Source organism: Cydia pomonella, chromosome 3 (assembly GCF_033807575.1).
Source record: "Cydia pomonella isolate Wapato2018A chromosome 3, ilCydPomo1, whole genome shotgun sequence".
NCBI classification, from domain to species: Eukaryota; Metazoa; Arthropoda; class Insecta; order Lepidoptera; family Tortricidae; genus Cydia; species Cydia pomonella.
In genome coordinates this window covers 23437998-23456018 of record NC_084705.1, presented here as the reverse complement: position 1 = coordinate 23456018, position 18021 = coordinate 23437998, and the positions used below count along the sequence as shown (strand labels likewise).

The following is an 18021-nucleotide window of genomic DNA, read 5'->3' as shown; positions in this document are numbered from 1 at the left end:
GTACACGCCTTAACTCTACAAGCCCGAACTTTACAAACTCTACACCTTAGTCAAAATATGTGACTTGGCCGTTTCGTTACTACAAGAATTTCAGATTCACACGAATGAACTTTGTATAAAAACTTACTGAAATGAAACATACACAGCTTTGTAGTTTATTTCCTCGCAAGCCATTGGGCACCCGCAGTTGGTGTTCGAATGCAAGCTTTCTAAAATACAAATTAAACGCAATTAATTATCTTATCCTCGGTTATCGCCACAGTTCTTTCATAAGTAATAACGATAATAGGCTTGACTTATTCATTAAAAACGGAAAGTAACCTTTATTTTTATAGAGGCAGCCAAGTCCAGAGACGTTGCAAATACTATATCCATCTGAAAATGTATAGAGAGATTTTAATTCAGGAAGCAATACAACCACACTGGAAAAAATAAACAAAAACATCCTGCTATTCTTAATTTCCACCAATAAAGGAATTCATTACGTACAAAGCCGACGCGTTGTTTGTACTAATTAAGAGATTGTAGGTGCTGGAATGTACGAATTAAACACGGGTGGGAATAAATGATTATTTGTCTTGATTTCCTCTTTTCACATACCGAGAGTGTACGTTGTTATATCACGATTCACGATCGCACGTTTACGTATATGTAAGTCTAAGTTAATCTGCCTTAAAAGCATAGTTTGTTAGACATATTTTTTTCCTTCATAAATAACTATTGGCACATGATAGTCCGCTACCACCAAGTGGGTCTTAAAGGCAGATTTATGGCGAGGTATAAAACATAAATTATGTATTACCGCATTATCCCTTGGGTTAGGTAATGCTCTAACCGTGATAAAGACTTAACTTACGTACTCGTATGAATTATGAAATATCTAAAACGAAACTTATTAAGTGATGCGTGTATAACTACAAAAGGTGGCCTGTATAGGTATAGCATGGTACTGTTGCAATAGTGCTGGAAAAGACAGAGCTGCATGAACTGATCTCACTTAGCCTGGCAATGCAGTAATGCGTGCAGTTACACAGGTCGACTCGGAGTGCAACACGCAGACGCTTAGTTCTGCAGTGCAACACGAAGGCACTGTATGAGTATTCCTGGAAAGGCCAGAGCTGCGCGAAGTAACCCACTTAACCTGAACATGAAGTGATGCGTGCAGCTACACGGGTTGACTTGGAGCTTGGCTCTGCAGTCAACACGCAGGTGCTGTATGAGTATCGCTATCGCTGGAAAGGCCGGAGCTGCACGAACTGAACACAATAAACCTGACCATGAAGTGATGTGTGCAGTTACACAGGTCGACCTGCAGTTTAGCCCTGCAGTACAACAAGCAGGCGCTGTAGGAGTACTGTTGAAAACGCCGGAGCTGCGCAAACTGAACTCACTTTGCTTGACCATGAAGGGATGTGTGCAGTTACACAGGTCAGCCTGGATTTGTTAACCCTGCAGTACAGCACGCAAGCGCTGTAGGAGTACCGAAGAAAAGGCCGGAACTGCGCGAACTGAACTCACTTTGCTTGACCATGAAGGGATGTGTGCAGTTACACAGGTCAGCCTGGATTTGTTAACCCTGCAGTACAGCACGCAAGCGCTGTAGGAGTACCGAAGATAAGGCCTGAGCTGCGCGAACTGAACTCACTTAGCTTGACCATGAAGTGATGTGTGCAGTTACACAGGTCGACCTGGAGTTTAGTCCTCTAGTACAGAACACAAGCGCTGTAGGAGTACTGCAGAAAAGGCCGGAGCTGCGCGAACTGAACTCACTTAGCCGGACCATGAAGTGATGTGTGCAGTTACACAGGTCAACCTGGAGTTTAGCCCTGCAGTACAACACACATGCACTGTAGGAGTACCGCTTGAAAGGCCACTGCTGCGCGAACGACGGCTTCTCCTGCACGAGCAAGCAACCGCGTCGGAGTGGGTCCAAGCGGTAAATACTCATGTCGCTCGTTATTGCTTCCGACTGTACAAATATTATGATTTACGATCATTTCATTATCTAATGTACTGGGTGCAGTCAAGTACAGTACTAAAACATACATTTATTCACTTTAGGGAACGTTACATATACAAGCCGACAACTGCGATTCTGTCGCAAATCTAACAGCAACTTTTAGAAGAAGAAAAAACATTTTATATGGATTTCGTCTAAAAACTGGGCTACGTGAAAAATAATTGCATAGCTTACAATCGTCAAGGCTTAGAAAAATAATATTATTTAAAAAATATAGGTACAAGTGTTCGCCTACCTTCAAGGTTGCATTGAGTTCAGATACGAGGGGCATCGTGTCGGTGGTCACTATCTTCTCCACTTTGACGGATACCACGTCATCAGGTGCGTGTATACGCAACTAGAACAAAAAAGTTTATAACGTTTAAAAATATGCCAAAGATTTTGCGATTTTATTAGTTTTTCTCAATCAAATCTTTTACAAACCGTAATCAACCGACTAGCTGTGAACACGAGACTCGGCAGACCGGTGGTCCTGTTGATGTGCCTGACAAACCCATCGCCTGTCAGCCGCGAGTTAAACGCAAAGCACGGACCGTACTCCGTTTTTAAGGGACTAAATCTGTAGACAATACACGGTTTTCTGTAGTTAACTAGTTAGGTATTTTGGTTATATTGGTCAATAAAGAGATCATACTGTCTTTTCTTTCGTCAATAGGTGCTAAGTATCAATCACTCTTAATAATGGAATGAGTATTTTAGGTTTTGCTTTTACTAATACAAAAAAACTGACCAACCAATCTGTACTTATAAAGATAAGTATTTAACGCCTACTTAGCAACGTAACCCGTCAAAAAAATTCGGAGATTCAGAGAGTTCAAAGCATAGATTTACCTGTTCAAGTACCTACTGTAAGATAATTTTAGAATTGTGGGTAAGCCGGTAGGATTTAAAGTATATGGTAGTGCTTAGCTTTCTTAGCTTTCTAAGCCTATGCCTTTTTATAATCTTTAATTTTGTGTAGGTATGTACATACTCGTACCGATGTAGCGGTAAAACGACTGACCGAACGGATTTCAACCAATTTTACCCAAGGGATAGCAGCGAACTCTAGAAAGGTTACCTACTGAACAATTTTCTGTCTCATGGGAAGTGTGCAGAAAATACAAGATTTTGCTCTTGTATTACCGTAGCTGAATGAGCATATTATTGTTGTCGCAGTTATAATCTGACATCTTTTATTCGAAATGCTATTTTTAAAAAAAGCGGCCAAGTTATATTTGTACGCGCCATCTATCAGCAAATTTTCTAACTAATTTGCGCGAAGTAATGCACGTATGTTGGTAAAATTACAAACTAAATTCGGAAATGTTTTTTGTTAATTAAAAAAAAAGTTATCAAGATAGAGGTCTGATTATATTTTTCCTGTAAAATTTATAGTAATGTTAAAATTATGTAAAAAATAACAATCATCTTCGGAGATAAGAGGCAATGGTATTTTTTCACATTTTGCTTCATAAATCAATGTTTTTTCTCTACTAAAAAATAATAAGAAAATGTTTTGGTATGGTCAATTTGAGCTCTTTCAAATGATACTCCACATGACCTACGGCCCGGTTCGAAGAATGAGATATGATAACGATAACTTCTCGTTTAGATGAGTTCTCATTTAGATATCGTTTGCATGTCGTATAATTGACAGAAGCAGCTGGATTCGGGCAACCAATGTCACTTTAACGTTAGAAATATCGTAGATAGATCTTATTTGAATCACAGAGGAATCGAAATAAAGGTCAATTTTGACATGTCGTTTAGTTATCGATCTTTTAAAGATCTTTCCAAGATCTTAAACGTGTCTTAATCATTCTTCGAATCGGGCCGCTAGTCACTAGACTGAAATTTTGCCCCCTCTTCATATTAGGCATTTCCCATAGTTATTTAAAAAAATACTTTCAATGTATTGGGGTTAGCGTTGTTCATAACTCATAACTATTCCAAATTTCAAATCTATAGCTTAAGTGGTTCTTGAGATATTTTGCGTTGTGACAGATGGATGGCCGGACGGACAGAGTCGCACCATAAGGATTCCTTTTTTACCTTTTTGGTACGGTAGCTAGGGATTGCAAACCGGATTGATTTCCAATCCGGCCGGATCCGGCCGGACCGGATCCGGATTGGTATAGGGATATTAAAGTTAATTAAATTACATGTTTTCTAGTTTTTTGCGTAATACGTATTCCTATATCTATAATTTGAAGTTAATAAATAACTTCTTAACATTAAAATAGAACTTAGTAGTAAAAAGTGTTACAATTTCAATATCACTATAAAAACAAAATATGAAATCGGTTTTTTATTATATTTAACCATTTCAAGTGCTCAAATTTTCGATTATAATTATGAATTTGATTAGTTTCCAAAGCCTGATGATGGGATGTGGGGTGGGAAATGGAACTCCTTGAAAGGACAAGTTTTCGTAACTGTTCTTTGATTGAATTCTTTGTAACGTTGACATCCATTCTAGTAACGAAAGAAGATATTTTACTTTTAACCAAAATTATATTAAATGCGCTCCAATATTATCTTGCTCTCATTTTTTTGTGCGAGAAAGTAGTAGACTGTTTGATTAAAAAAAAATATTTTTAGGGATAGAAGGGCAAATTATAGGGAACGAAACACGACTCAGCGATCTCGTGCAAAAATAACAGAGTGTAGGATTAAAACCATCACGGAAAGGGACTCTCTAAGAAAAGTTACATGGATCAAATAAAGAATTGGCTAGACGTAGAGTAGAATGGTTTTCACAGATCAAAAATACATTTTTATAAAAATTATCTGATTCATAACATTGATATATTTTCATCTATACAATACATACCAGAAGATGAAGGAAATTGCATAAAATTGGATGAAATTGTGAAGACAAAAGATTCTCTCTTAAATTTGAATAGAAAAGAATCTATATTCTATCATATATATATATATATATATATAATCGGAGTAAACTAAAGACTATCAATATTATCATATATTTATTCACACATATTGATGAGCTCAACTCATGTCGGTTGAGTACCGCCGACTTAAACCTGTTCATTTCTTGAGTTTTAATGTCCTATCACAACATTAACCTTCTCTCTAATTACAAATGCCTTCCATAGCATCTCCATACTTTAATTTTTCCTTCTATTACAGTATTTATGTAATCGTCAAATCATGCCACCAACATGAATGAAAAATAAATTCTCTCCTGTTCCCAAGTTATCGTCATAATAAATATATTTTTATCTCACTAAATTTAAACTTGTTGATTCGTTTTTTGTTCTATTCAACTTCATACCGCTCATCCGTCGCTTTTTCCTCATCTAAAACGCACAGCACGTGCTGTATTTAGGCGTTTTTTTATTTTACCGGATCCGGTCCGGATCCGGCGATTTTTACCGGATCCGGTGGCTCCTGAAAAGTGCCGGATCCGGCCGGATTACCGGATCCGCCGGACCGGATTGCAATCCCTAACGGTAGCCTAAAAACGCACCTGGCGTCTAATGCTCCGTAAAAATAGGTACAGCAAGATGCAAAATTGCATGGGCACAGTAGTCACATTATAAATTAATTCATTAATGAAGTGGCCATACAATTTTGCGGCTGTGTGTACATTCACACTAAATTCTAGAAAGCTACAACACAGTTGTTTTATGCGATAAATGCAGCGTTGAACGTATGCGATCAACGGAATGCAGGAAAAATTATCTGATTTAAAATGGTTTGCGACAAAGGCATTGCGTTTAACGCTGCATTTATCGCACAAAATAATCGCGTGCTTTAATACATTACATTTCACAGCAATTGTAAGGCTTCCCTGCCCACCAGCACTTGTTCAACATATCCTCACACTTCAGTCGGTAGTCTTTCACGTAGTCGATGTAGTTGTCGACGCAGGTGGTGTTCTTGCAGTTGGTGCACTGTTTGCACTGCTGGTTGCTGTAGTACAGCACATCCCTGAAGAATGCCAACATTGTAGGTGGCAGTTTCTTCCTGGTAAAAAGAAAACGGATATTAGCAATAATATTGATATTATCATGAATAATGTTGTTTGTCAAAGGTAGCCATAAAGGGGCTTGATTACCAGTTCGCCAGACGATATTGGCCTATTAGTTATTCACAAAAGGTGACAATCGCAAATAACTGAAAGACCGATATCATCCGGCGATTAGTAATCAGTGCGCCCCTTAAGACAAAAGGACCCGTGCGAAATCGACATTTCATACAAACGTAGTCCTCATTTTACTCTCTGAATACTGACATTATTGTGATTATTTTGACATAATTTCTTGTATATCAACCACAGCTATGCCCCTACGTTTGATTTTCTAGAATTTTTAATTATTATAAGAGTTAGGAGCATTTAAAAATTTCTATGAAAACGGTTTTTCGCTCCTAATTTTTAGAATAATCAAAAAATAGAAATGTCAAACGCAGAGCTATGGTTAATATACATAAAATTATGTAAAAACATTTTTCATAATGTCAATATACAAAGAGGAAAATGGTGGACTACATTTGTATGGAGAAGCGGTCGGCCCCTTTCTCTTAAGACTCAGATTTAATCATTATCTTTCTGTAAGTTTATATGTAAAAGTACAGTTAATAGTGTTAGATAGGTTCTGAAGAATTGAAACACCCAAACTATAATAATGAAAACCCTAAAACAAAAAAAAAGAAAACAAAAAGAGAAAACTAAAAGTTTTCTGACCATTAAAAGTGTGTGTTTTTATTGGTTGATAAAAAGCAATAAAATTTTCTTAATTATTCACTAAGTACCCTTTTCGTTATGTTATTATAGCTTCAATAGTTTCCAGTCAAGTATAAAAACATACGCGGCTAAATAACTTCTCAGCCTATCGGTATCCAGCTGTTCACACAGCGTCACGGTCGGAAAGGGGGTGTTCCAGGACAGGTAGTTGGTGTCCACTGAGTAAGACACGGAGCCTTGCGTGTAGAGATCCAAAACTTCACGAAGGATGCTGAACGTGCCCCAGCAACTGCCCAGCAGAATAGACAGCCAGCATAGTCTGCAATTCGTTTAACTATTGAGGCATACTATGATATAATATAAGCTTAAATATAAATAAAAATTACATTCTGTCTAAGTACTAGGTGAAGGTATGCACAAAAATAATATGTTTTTATTTATTTCAAATTATATTGATTTAATTTAATTATGAAAAGATAAACTCTTCTAAATCAACAAAATCTACGGCTCGGGAGAAATAATGTCCCAGGTTCTAGTAAAAAAATTAATAAATAGTGTTTTGCTCATTAAATATAACTTGAAATAGATATTATCATAAAAACCCTATTGAGAAAATTCTATTTGGATCACTATTCTAAATTCAATTTTAATACCCAAAAACAAAGAAATAAACAAACATAATAAAACTTACTAAGTACTTAAAGATAAAAAAATTGACCCAAATCGCCGCTAATGGGCAAGGTGCCTAGAAGCCTGGCCGTATTTCCCCGCTGTGTGGCGATACTTATACGCTGTGCGAAATAGTGGCCAGCCCTCTGGTCGCCTGAGGTCTCTATTAGGCACGCCGACAAATCTTTATAAAGCCGACGCGCACTTGGTATCAACGCCAAACGCCGCAAACACAACTGCTTCCTAGTGCTGCATTCATATTATATCTGTTTCACTACAAAAATCATTCATTTAATCTGCCATTCTCATGCCATACTAGCGTTCTGTAAAATGACTGAGATAATTTAATACAGGGTGATTATTTAGTCACCTGCAATAATTTACGGGGTGAATATATAATAGGTACTGAGCAACGTTTATTATGGAACCAACACCAAAATCGCGAAAATAAACTTTACTCTCTCAAAAATGTCAAGGTTAGACGGCCAAAATGTACACTTAGGAGCAAAATTGTCCCAATAGTAGCATATTAGTAGACTGTGGAGAAGTTGATGTCGATCAAGGGGAGGGGCACATGGTTAATACATAACAGTACTCCTTGAAATTTTCTAAAAATCGGCCTAACATATGATGTACTTGGCATTGACGGTTGTTTTGTAATTTCGAATCGAAAAGTAGAAAAAAACAAGTTTTTATTTTTTGATTTTTCGCGATTTGGGGATTGGTCCCGTAGTAAAAGTTGGTCATGACCTATATATTCACCCTGTAAATTATTGCAGGTGACTAAATACGAGTAACATCCCATATACTAACTCCGTATCTCATTACTACATATGACGATGTGATCGTAATTAAGAGAATTGTGCGATATTACATTTCGAGCAGCGCTATTAGCTCCTTGAGCACTGAAGAAGTTAAGGTGGTTCGATTTTCATACAAAATACAATCGCTATTTATTAATTAATTACACAATATTATTACATAAATTGTTGCGCATCGATCTACTTTCTAATATTCATTTGCGCTAAATTAATAGAAAAACTTTGTTTCATACAGAAATCATGCAATAATCAACGTTATATTTTTATAAATTTTACTCATGTGTGTGTGACAAATGTCGTGTACAAATACATTGCGACGTTGCCACTCCATGCCCCGGGCGGCCATCGGCGCGACGTTGCGATGTTTGACGCGCTTTTAGCTGACTCTGTCGACACTGACACTCAGTGTGACCAGGCGTACGATAATTGTCGTACATGTACGATAATTTGGGCCCCGGTATGACGTAATGTTCCAAAGAGCATTATCGTACACTAAAGTACTATAATTTCAGCCCTTGGATGATGCCACCTTAAAAGTCTAGTAATTTGAAGCAAAATATGACACTTTCTCTCAGAAATAGGCTAAAATTAGTATCTTTTGGGTGTTCGGCTCCTTGGTGTAAGTTTAAAGTTTAAAATGTCACAATTTCCTGTATACCGTTTGAGTCTATCCCAAAAATACACAAACATAAACAGATTTTTTGCGCAATTTAGACGAAAATTGTATTTTTTTTATTATTAATTCGAAATTTAAGCTTATTTTGCTAGACATTTTTAGGGGCTGCCTTTTTGATTGGCGTACGATATTTTTTTCAACGGTACAATAATATTGACACTCAAGTACGATAATTCTCTTCCGCTCACCTGGCAACACTGCTGAAACTTGACAGGACCTGGGGGCCTACCGCGAAAACCGAAATTCGCAAATTGCGGGGATCTTTCTCTTTTACTCTCACTAAGACGTAATTAGAGTGACAGAGAAAAATGCCCGAAATTGACGAATTTCGATTTTCCCGGTAGCCGTCCTGGTGCTTGAGGTACTTGATAGAAAACAACGCTGCCGCATGTTCTGAATTGTGATTTTATGTGTTTTTGGTTTGAAAATGATAGCAACGTCTAAATCAAGTTACAAAAATCATCGATATTCTGGTCCGCGAAAAACCAAGAAAAGTGTAACTGTAATTGGAGTCTACAAAAATGACCAATTCATAGAAAATATGACCTAGAAACTAGTTCACTTTTATAAAACTCAATTTTGCCCGAGATTGTACTTAGGCGAATACCTAAGGGAGCTAAGTGTATTGATCTTGAATAATTACCTAGTTGGCTAATACATATTTATATGACTCCAACATGATATGGACATTTACATCTTAACTATTATACCTAGTTGGTTACTAAGTTCTGTTACTCGATTTCTTTCTTTCTTCCTAGCGTTGTCCCAGCATATTGCCACGGCTCAATGGAGCTTGGGGTCCGCTTTGACAACTAATCCCAAGATTTGGTGTAGGCACTAGTTTTTACGAAAGCCACTGCCATCTGACCTTCCAACCCAGAGGGTAAAACTAAGCCTTGTTGGGATTAGTCCAGTTTCCTCACGATGTTTTCCTTCACCGAAAAGCGACTGGTAAATATCAAATGATATCTGTTCTGAAGTTCTGTTACTCGATTTGCAATCTCTTTATTTCCGTTAAAACAAATGCTACCGAAAAAATAAAAAAAGACTGTTACGAATCGTTCAAAAATGGACTCATTTTTGATCCTTCATTCGTTAGGTTAAGTCATTAATGTTTGCAATTAAAAATCAATATTTTTTTATATAATTTAATTTAATGTATCCAAATATTCTTATAATTAATTTCATTCAGATTGCATATTTTTTAATTAAAATATTCAATGAAATGTATAAATTCAATCGTTATTCAATATCTCTATGTTCTAATTTCACTATGGTAATTTTATATTCAAAACTTTGACAGTTTACAGAGCTTTTAAAAACTTACGGTTGCTATCCAATTCCCAACGACTGTTCACTTTGCTACTTTTTGTATTCTTGTATTTTTTGAAGTAAACCAGCGTCTATACTACAGTCCACTATTATTTATCACCTCGACAACACCTGAGACCAGCGAAGATTTTACAATGACATAATGTGGTGGATTTGTGAGCTATAATTATATACCACACATAACGCTTATCTCGTCGTATATATAATGAATTGGGGCCTAAAAGAGAATCGTATTCCAATTTTTTTAAACGCTTGTATTACTTTCTATATTAACTAAAAGTTGCCTTAAAATTCAGCTTTTATACTAAAAACGGCTTTAAATATGTTAAATTAACAAAATATATTTTGACAGATGCTTTCGCGCCCAAAACGCTCTTTGAAAATTGTATGACGTCACAGTTTACGGTTTGACACATAACTACATACACACGTAGAAGATACGAACTGTCAACTGACATTTGTCCTTTGTTGTTTAACGCCTAACTGTCAACAGTGTATGTTAATCCGAGAGTTGTGACGTCATCAGAATCTTCAAAGACGTTTCGAGTTTGGTCACGTGACGTGTGCCAAAATATATTTTAAATTCAATATTTACAAAAATATGGTCATTACAGGTCCCCTAAAAGTAGTTTAACATGTTCTTATAATCCAAAAGAATTTATTGGGATACAATTATGCCCTAAGATTTGTAGATGGAAACAACCCTATTGCGATACACAAATGTGGGCACCCGCCAAACATGATTTTGGGTGTGTCATACTCAGGGCTAACACAGATTCATTTCTGTGAAAAAGGTGTGAAAACCGGAAACTGGAAACCGTTCTCGAACCAATAGTGAAGCCCTTAAGCCACACCCTATTTCAAAACCAGCCATGGATCTTTGAACAGGACTCAGCTCCTGCACATAAGGCAAAAACAACTCAAGCCTGGTTTCGAAGGAACAAAATTGACTTTATTGCCCACGAAGACTGGCCGTCCTCCAGCCCGGACCTTAACCCCCTGGATTATGCCATATAGCAGGTTATTGAAGAGAAAGCCTGTGCTAAACCCCACACAAATCTTAACTCCCTCAAGCGGGCCATAGTTAAGACAGTGACGGAATTAGACATGACAATCGTGCGTGCCGCTATTGATGACTGGCCTCGTCGTTTGAGGGCCTGTGTCAAAGCCAGAGGAGGCGATTTTGAATGATATTGTCATATGTAATTCCTGATTTTGTGTACTTCATTTTAATATATACTTTATTAAATTTTCGTTGGTATATTTTATGTAGATAAAGATTATTGCAGTAACAGAATTTAATAACCAACTAGGTAGAAAACAATGCAATACATAAACACATAAATTGGATATGATGTGATCCGTTGAATGAAATTGACAATAAATAAAATAAATAAATAATTTTCTATCTCTAGGCATTGTGTAAAACTTCTAGTTGTGTCAAAATATCGGGAAATCAATAATATAAACAAACATGGTAAATATCTCATTTCTTTTTATAATGGTTATAAATAGAAGGCCATGCAATTTTGTAACTCACTGTAATTTAATTAAATGTATCGTAATTTTTTTTTTATTCTACTGTAAAATAGTACCTACTTTTTTAAAGGCTGGGCAGTAAGTGATTGCTTTAATTTTAGAACAAAACAGCGTTTTTTTTGAAAAAAATACCGGAAAATCTGACTTACAAATTTGGACTTTTTTAGGTTCATTCTACTTAGAATCTTCTCCACCCTAGCATTAAAAAAAGATATCCTAAAATATCCATACCATTACGTCACATTTTAGTGTGAAAGAAATTTCAGTGTAAAACTAAAATTTCAATACAAATTTTCGGGTTTTTTTAGCACGAGGATTGATTATGCTAGTGATTCTGAGTTGGAAGAACTCAAAAATATCATGATGTGTGAGAATCAGATTTTTAATATTTTTATGGAAAACGCTCAGATTTCTCATAAAATAATTTATTAATAATAGGTACTTGATAATACTGATAACAAAAAAAAATTAATGAGTCTCGAACCCACATCCTCTTGCATGTATTTCCACGTACATACCGCAACGCTATTGAAGCCTACTCACGCTGTGCCAAATTGTCTACTACAAGGATCCCAGTAAGACTGTTTGAATGTGTGAGTGATACTTAGAAATAGAGTCAAGAAACATTCTGTCGACATTAAGGGGTAGTTTTTGTACAATGAAGTGTTCAATGTTTGTTGTAATAGTTCAATATTTATTTAAAGAGTGCGCTAAACATAATTTACAGTATAGAAATACCAAGACTACTCCACAAAAAAATTAAAACTCAAAATTTGCAATTGTGGCACCATCTAATGAGGTTTAAGCTTTGGGTAACCTAGTCGAACCACCTTAAATTGACGAGCCATTTACGGCAGTGATTAATATTCAGGCCTGCGTAATGACATCATTAAGTCGGCACATTGACATAACGAGCCACCCACTTTGCCTCGACTTTCATTTTATAACCACTTGTGAAAGAAAACTGATAATTTTTATTAGCATTTTTAGATGACGTAAAAGAACCTTTTTAGGGTTCCGTACCAAAAAGGTACATAAGGAACCCTTATGATGAGACTCTGTCCGTCCGTCCGTCTGTCTGTCTGTCTGTCACATCGCTAAATATCTCAAGAACGACTTAAGCTATCGATTTGAAATTTGAAGGCACAACGCTAACCCAGTCACATTGAAAGTATTTTTTATTTTTAATAACTATGGAAAATGCCCAATATGAAGACGGGGCAAAATTTCAAAGTCTAGTGACTCGGTCAAGTGATATCGTTTGAAAGAACTTAAAGTGAACATTCCAAAGCAATTTTTCAATATTTTTTTCATACTGGAAAAACAATGATTTATGAAGGAAAATGGGAAAAAAATACCATTCCCCCAGTTTATCTCCGAAGTTAACCGATGAAAACTTAAAAAATTCTTACATTATATCAACATTACTTTTTTTTAATTAACAAAAAAAAACGGATTTAGTTTGCAATTTAACCAACTTTATGTGTATTTATTACACTTGAAATTTCTATGAGATAACATGAAAGACACCTTACCTTTCAAATAAAAGAACAATTTTTGAAAATTATTACTTTGACGACCGTTTTGGCCTAGTGGGTAATGACGATGAAATAATTCTTAAATAAGGGGACATATCAAACTTTCCTCCACCATTTTGTAATTTCTTGACAAGTTAGGTTTCGAAGGCACAGACCTACTCGGCATTCAGCCACTATTGAAAATGATGTAAAAATATTTTAAACGGCTGTTAAATTAATCAAATTAAATAATTTTAAACATTAACAAAAATATTAAATTATAAACGTCAGTATTTTAAAAGTATTTCATTTAAACTACTTGGTTTGTATGAATAAGTGATATATTTTTTTTAAATAGGCTTTAACTTCCTTGGGAGCTATAGCTTTTTTTTTCACAGTCCATAACTCCCACGAGAACAATTTAGGCCTTTGACCTTCAGTACACCTGCATGAAATACATGATCTTTTTCGAGCAAGTGTGATGAAAAATACTAAGTACGTTTATGTGATGTTCCACGGGTAAAGGTACCTTATGGCGATTGGCGTTTACGTCGCGTGGCACCGCATATTGGAGCGTCGTTAATAATAGCGTAAGTGCCAACCGCCATAAGGTACCTTTACCCGCCACATATGTATGTGTTTTTCACATTATCTCTTTTGCAAATTATTATATTTTGAAAAGGTTTAGTTACGCATTCCAAGATACTGTCTTAATATTTCGAAATTCCATAACACTTACCTTTTAAAACTTGGTATGTGCGATAAAGAAATCACATGTCCGATCCCGTGAAGATTGCTATTACTGCCAAAATAATTAACTGCATACACGATCCGGTTAAGTAAGGAATTATTCTTCGGATTTTTCATTTTATTTAAGAAGAGAAAGAAACATAAAACTGGTGGCTTTTGTTGTGGAGAAATTTTATAAATACAAACACAATTTACACTTATACATACAACATATTGTATTAGAACAATACTGTTGTAGGGAATCTCAATAGAACTAATAAATTGTGTCAGTCCAACAACATTGGAGTTCACCCTGATTCCGTAATATACAATTTCTACTCATATGGGCTTGTGCACAAATTACGCGAGGTTTTTTCGGCTACTTTTTGACTCCCAAACCCCCACATAACCTCACGTGTATTTTTTTCATTCGGGCTAATTTTGAGATAAACAGTACTGTATATAGTAAATCTTGTTTGTTTGTATATTTTCGTTATGAACGGGATGCATATTAATTATACGCGCTCCAAAATTTCGTAAAATAGACTCGCAATTTTGAAGTGCGAAGTGAAGAATTATGTTCAACGAAACCGAGAAAAAGTATCAACTTATGTGGTAGACATTTTTTCTTATATTTGTTCACTGTAGAAAAATACAATTGAAGTCTCCTTATAACCCTCCCTCCCCCAACGTGATCTGTCGTGATTTTTTCGTGACCCCCTTCCCCCCTATCAAACCTCGCGTGATTTATGCACAAGCCCTATACTACAAGCCTATCAATTGTCCATCCGTACAGCAGTTAATGGACTTTACATGTAGCTGACCTAATAAACCATGCTCACGAAACGCACGCAGGACATAAGAATGCCATCAACCATGCTATTAATGATACAAATGCAGAAATGCTCTATAATTTAATTACCAACATATTGAATGCCATCTTTTGCACCTACTCGTACAATTATGTAGAACCTAAGTGGGGTACCATTGCTAAACTAGTACTGCCGTTTTAAAAAGATGGCGTGTAAAGATCCCATATACTCGACTCCCAAATGCAAAGTTCATTTAAAATGGTGGCCTGAGGGAGACTAGCTACATAAGTCAAATTTTTGAAGTTGATATATTCTCGATTTCCCGGGATCTTTGTTTTATTAGTTTATTTATTTAAGTACCTATAGTTATTCCCCGATATAGAAGAGGGGGCGATTTTTTAATTACGAGAGTTCTATTTCGTGACTTGAAAATCTGTGGAAAACGGCGAAATGCTATTTTTTTAATACGAGTGATCTTAAATGCTTACTGGATATATTATTAAAGGGAGAACACGAAATCGAGCGATCTGAATTCAAAAATCGCCCCTATGGGCTTGCTTTTCTTTAAAAAGGCCACAATATGCCACAATTAGTCCCACTGTCATTAAGTCAGGCTCTGACTATGGTAATCTCGAAAAATACTATAAACACCTTCACTTTCCTTTCCTTTCCTTTTTTTTTATTTACTTACGAGTATTATTTTATAGTTTTGGCTCCTGTTACAAACGTTTTGCCTAGCTCAGAAGTAAGGGACTTTAACTTTTATGTGTAATTCACATGTCATTTTTTTAATACGTATTGTTCGTGTCATCCACGATGATGTGCAGATTTGTCAAATCTAATTTTTAATAAGATAACAATAAGAGTCAAAGCATGCGTCTTCGTGAGTGACGCGAACTATAATAATACTATATATTATAATATTAATAACTCGTGATTTTTTTTGGAAAGTGGCCTAGTTTGATATATTTTTTAGTATATTCTTGTAATAAACTTATTTTTTATAGGATTTCATCTACAAAAGTAGCAGTAGGCAGGTATAGGATCCTAAAATGAAAAGCGCCTATTAAAAAGTAACAGCAATTCTGTAGCTAGAAGAAAAGTATAACAAAGCATTATTTCTGTTATTTACTAATCTGTACTCGTAGTTTTGAACACTTTAATTTTTTTTACATTAAAATGCAATGACTAAAAGTATTTTCAAAACGTAAATATTTATTATTTTTGTATTCAAATCAATCTCGCAAGGTTTTAGGTTTAATGGTGGTTCACATTTAGCACCTTAATGCAAATGATCCCTAATGTACGATTTCTACCGACCGGGCCGAGTCGTATCGGCTGCCGCTGCCGACGCGTCGCATAAGTGTCGCAACAGATGCTCGAGCACCCGGTGGCAGCCGACCCCGTCCATTAACCGCGCCGGGCTGATTCGGCTGCTGCCGCCACATCGCGGCGGATGCTCGAGCACCCGGCGATAGCCGACCACATCCGTCCGAGCGCTGAAATCTACTAGAACGACCTCTGACGGAATGGAGCCGACGACAGCCGAGCGTCGCCGTCCACGTACGCGAGGAGTCGAGCGCCGCGCCGCCGCGCCGTCCGCGTACACGAGGAGCCGAGCGCCGCCGTTCGCGTACGCAAGGAGCCGACCAGCGGGAAGCGGTGCCAATAACATTAAAAAACCGGCCAAGAGCATGTCGGGCCACGCTCAGTGTAGGGTTCCGTAGTTACTCTTCCGTCACAATAAGCTAAACTGGAGCTTAAAGTATAGTAAATTGTTAACCAAGGGATGAAACGGTACTTTTCACCTGAGTTAAACAAATAGGCAAATTTGCATAATCAGTACCTAATTAAAATAAGTCTTTTTACTATGAAGGGAAAACTTTTTGCGATAACTCAAAAACAGCTAAACTGATCATGTCCGCTATAGTTTTCATTTAATGTCTTTCTTAAGCTCTACTTCCACGATTTTTTTCATATTTTTTGGACCTATGGTTTAAAAGTTAGAGGGGGGGGGACACATTTTTTTTTTTCTTTCGGAGCGATTATCTCCGAATATATTCACTTTATCAAAAAATGTTTCTTGAAAACCCCTATTAGTTTTGAAAGACCTTTCCAACGATACCCCACACTCTAGGGTTGAAGCGAAAAAAAAAATTTTACCCCCACATTACCTGTAGGGGAGGTACCCCAAAAAAAATTAAATTTTTAGATTTTATTGCACGACTTTCTCGGCTTTATTGATTTATATATCCATGCCAAATTTCAGCTTTCTAGCACTAACGACCACGGAGCAAAGCCTCGGACAGACAGACAGACAGACAGACAGACAGACAGACAGACAGACGGACATGGCGAAACTATAAGGGTTCCGTTTTATGCCATTTGGCTACGGAAACCTAAAAATGGGATCTGACTACTGTGCAAACGCTCTAAATTCCTTTGGCAACTAGTAAAGTGCGCTTCGGAGCGCTCCAACTCGGCCCGTTCGGTGGGAATCGTACTTTAGCCTAGGGGCTTATAAATATGATAATTAAAAGGTTAATTATCATATTTTACAACTGCCTTTACACGAAATGTATTTTTATCTTTCATAAATTTGAACAAAACGAAATTTAGAAATAATTAAGAAAAATGCGACTTCTTGGCCAAAGCGGAAATGTTTAATGTAAATACCAAGTTCCCTTCTAAAATAAACCCAACTCTGATTACTCGGAGTCTCGGACCACTGTCATAAATTATGTAGGTACTAAAATACATGTGAGAACCAGTCATCTTGACTTGAGATTTTGAAAATTCAAATGCCCCTAATAAATATAAACCAGCAAAGAAAGCAGCTCGGGTACGACACGGTGTAGTATCAGCCGATCTTTATTCATATTTACAAAACAGTTGACGCTCTACCGCTCAATAGCGGATCAGTGTCGCCAGGGTCACAGACTACCGACCGAGGCCCCGATTCCGAGTAGGTACTTATAATATTGTCGTTGTATGTCATTTAAATACTATGCGTATAGCAACAGTAGATTTTTTAATCATGCTACCTAATTTCGACCGTGCTATATGAAATTGTATAGGTAGGTATTAAATATAATGATAAGATAAAAGAGTAGTGATCGCAAAATTTACGTTTGGAGGGCCCCCTGCCAATCTAATGATAGTAACTATAATAGATAACTATAAATATATCAGCTGTTGTTGTTTGACGCACGCACT

The 18021-nt window shown here is 36.5% G+C and overlaps 1 protein-coding gene across 3 annotated transcripts in view; it reads right to left on the bottom strand.

Annotated features, from left to right (window-relative positions):
* The window catches only part of LOC133516360 (sodium channel protein Nach-like), a 33021-nt gene extending 17955 nt beyond the window's left edge, over positions 1–15066 (bottom strand). The window contains exons 1-8 of one of the 3 annotated variants that reach the window (XR_009799206.1): positions 14004–15066; positions 6835–7029; positions 5792–5992; positions 2444–2579; positions 2256–2357; positions 1771–1969; positions 322–375; positions 128–209 (exon numbers count right to left, since the gene is read on the bottom strand). Coding sequence is in view for 2 of the 3 variants with exons in the window: in XM_061849266.1 (XP_061705250.1) it covers positions 128–209; positions 322–375; positions 1771–1969; positions 2256–2357; positions 2444–2579; positions 5792–5992; positions 6835–7029; positions 14004–14131 (1097 nt within the window). In the remaining variant the exon portion in view is untranslated. The remainder of the gene's footprint in view (positions 1–127; positions 210–321; positions 376–1770; positions 1970–2255; positions 2358–2443; positions 2580–5791; positions 5993–6834; positions 7030–14003) is intronic. The other 2 variants (XM_061849267.1, XM_061849266.1) reach the window with 2 other exon arrangements.
* Positions 15067–18021: the final 2955 nt, after the last annotated feature.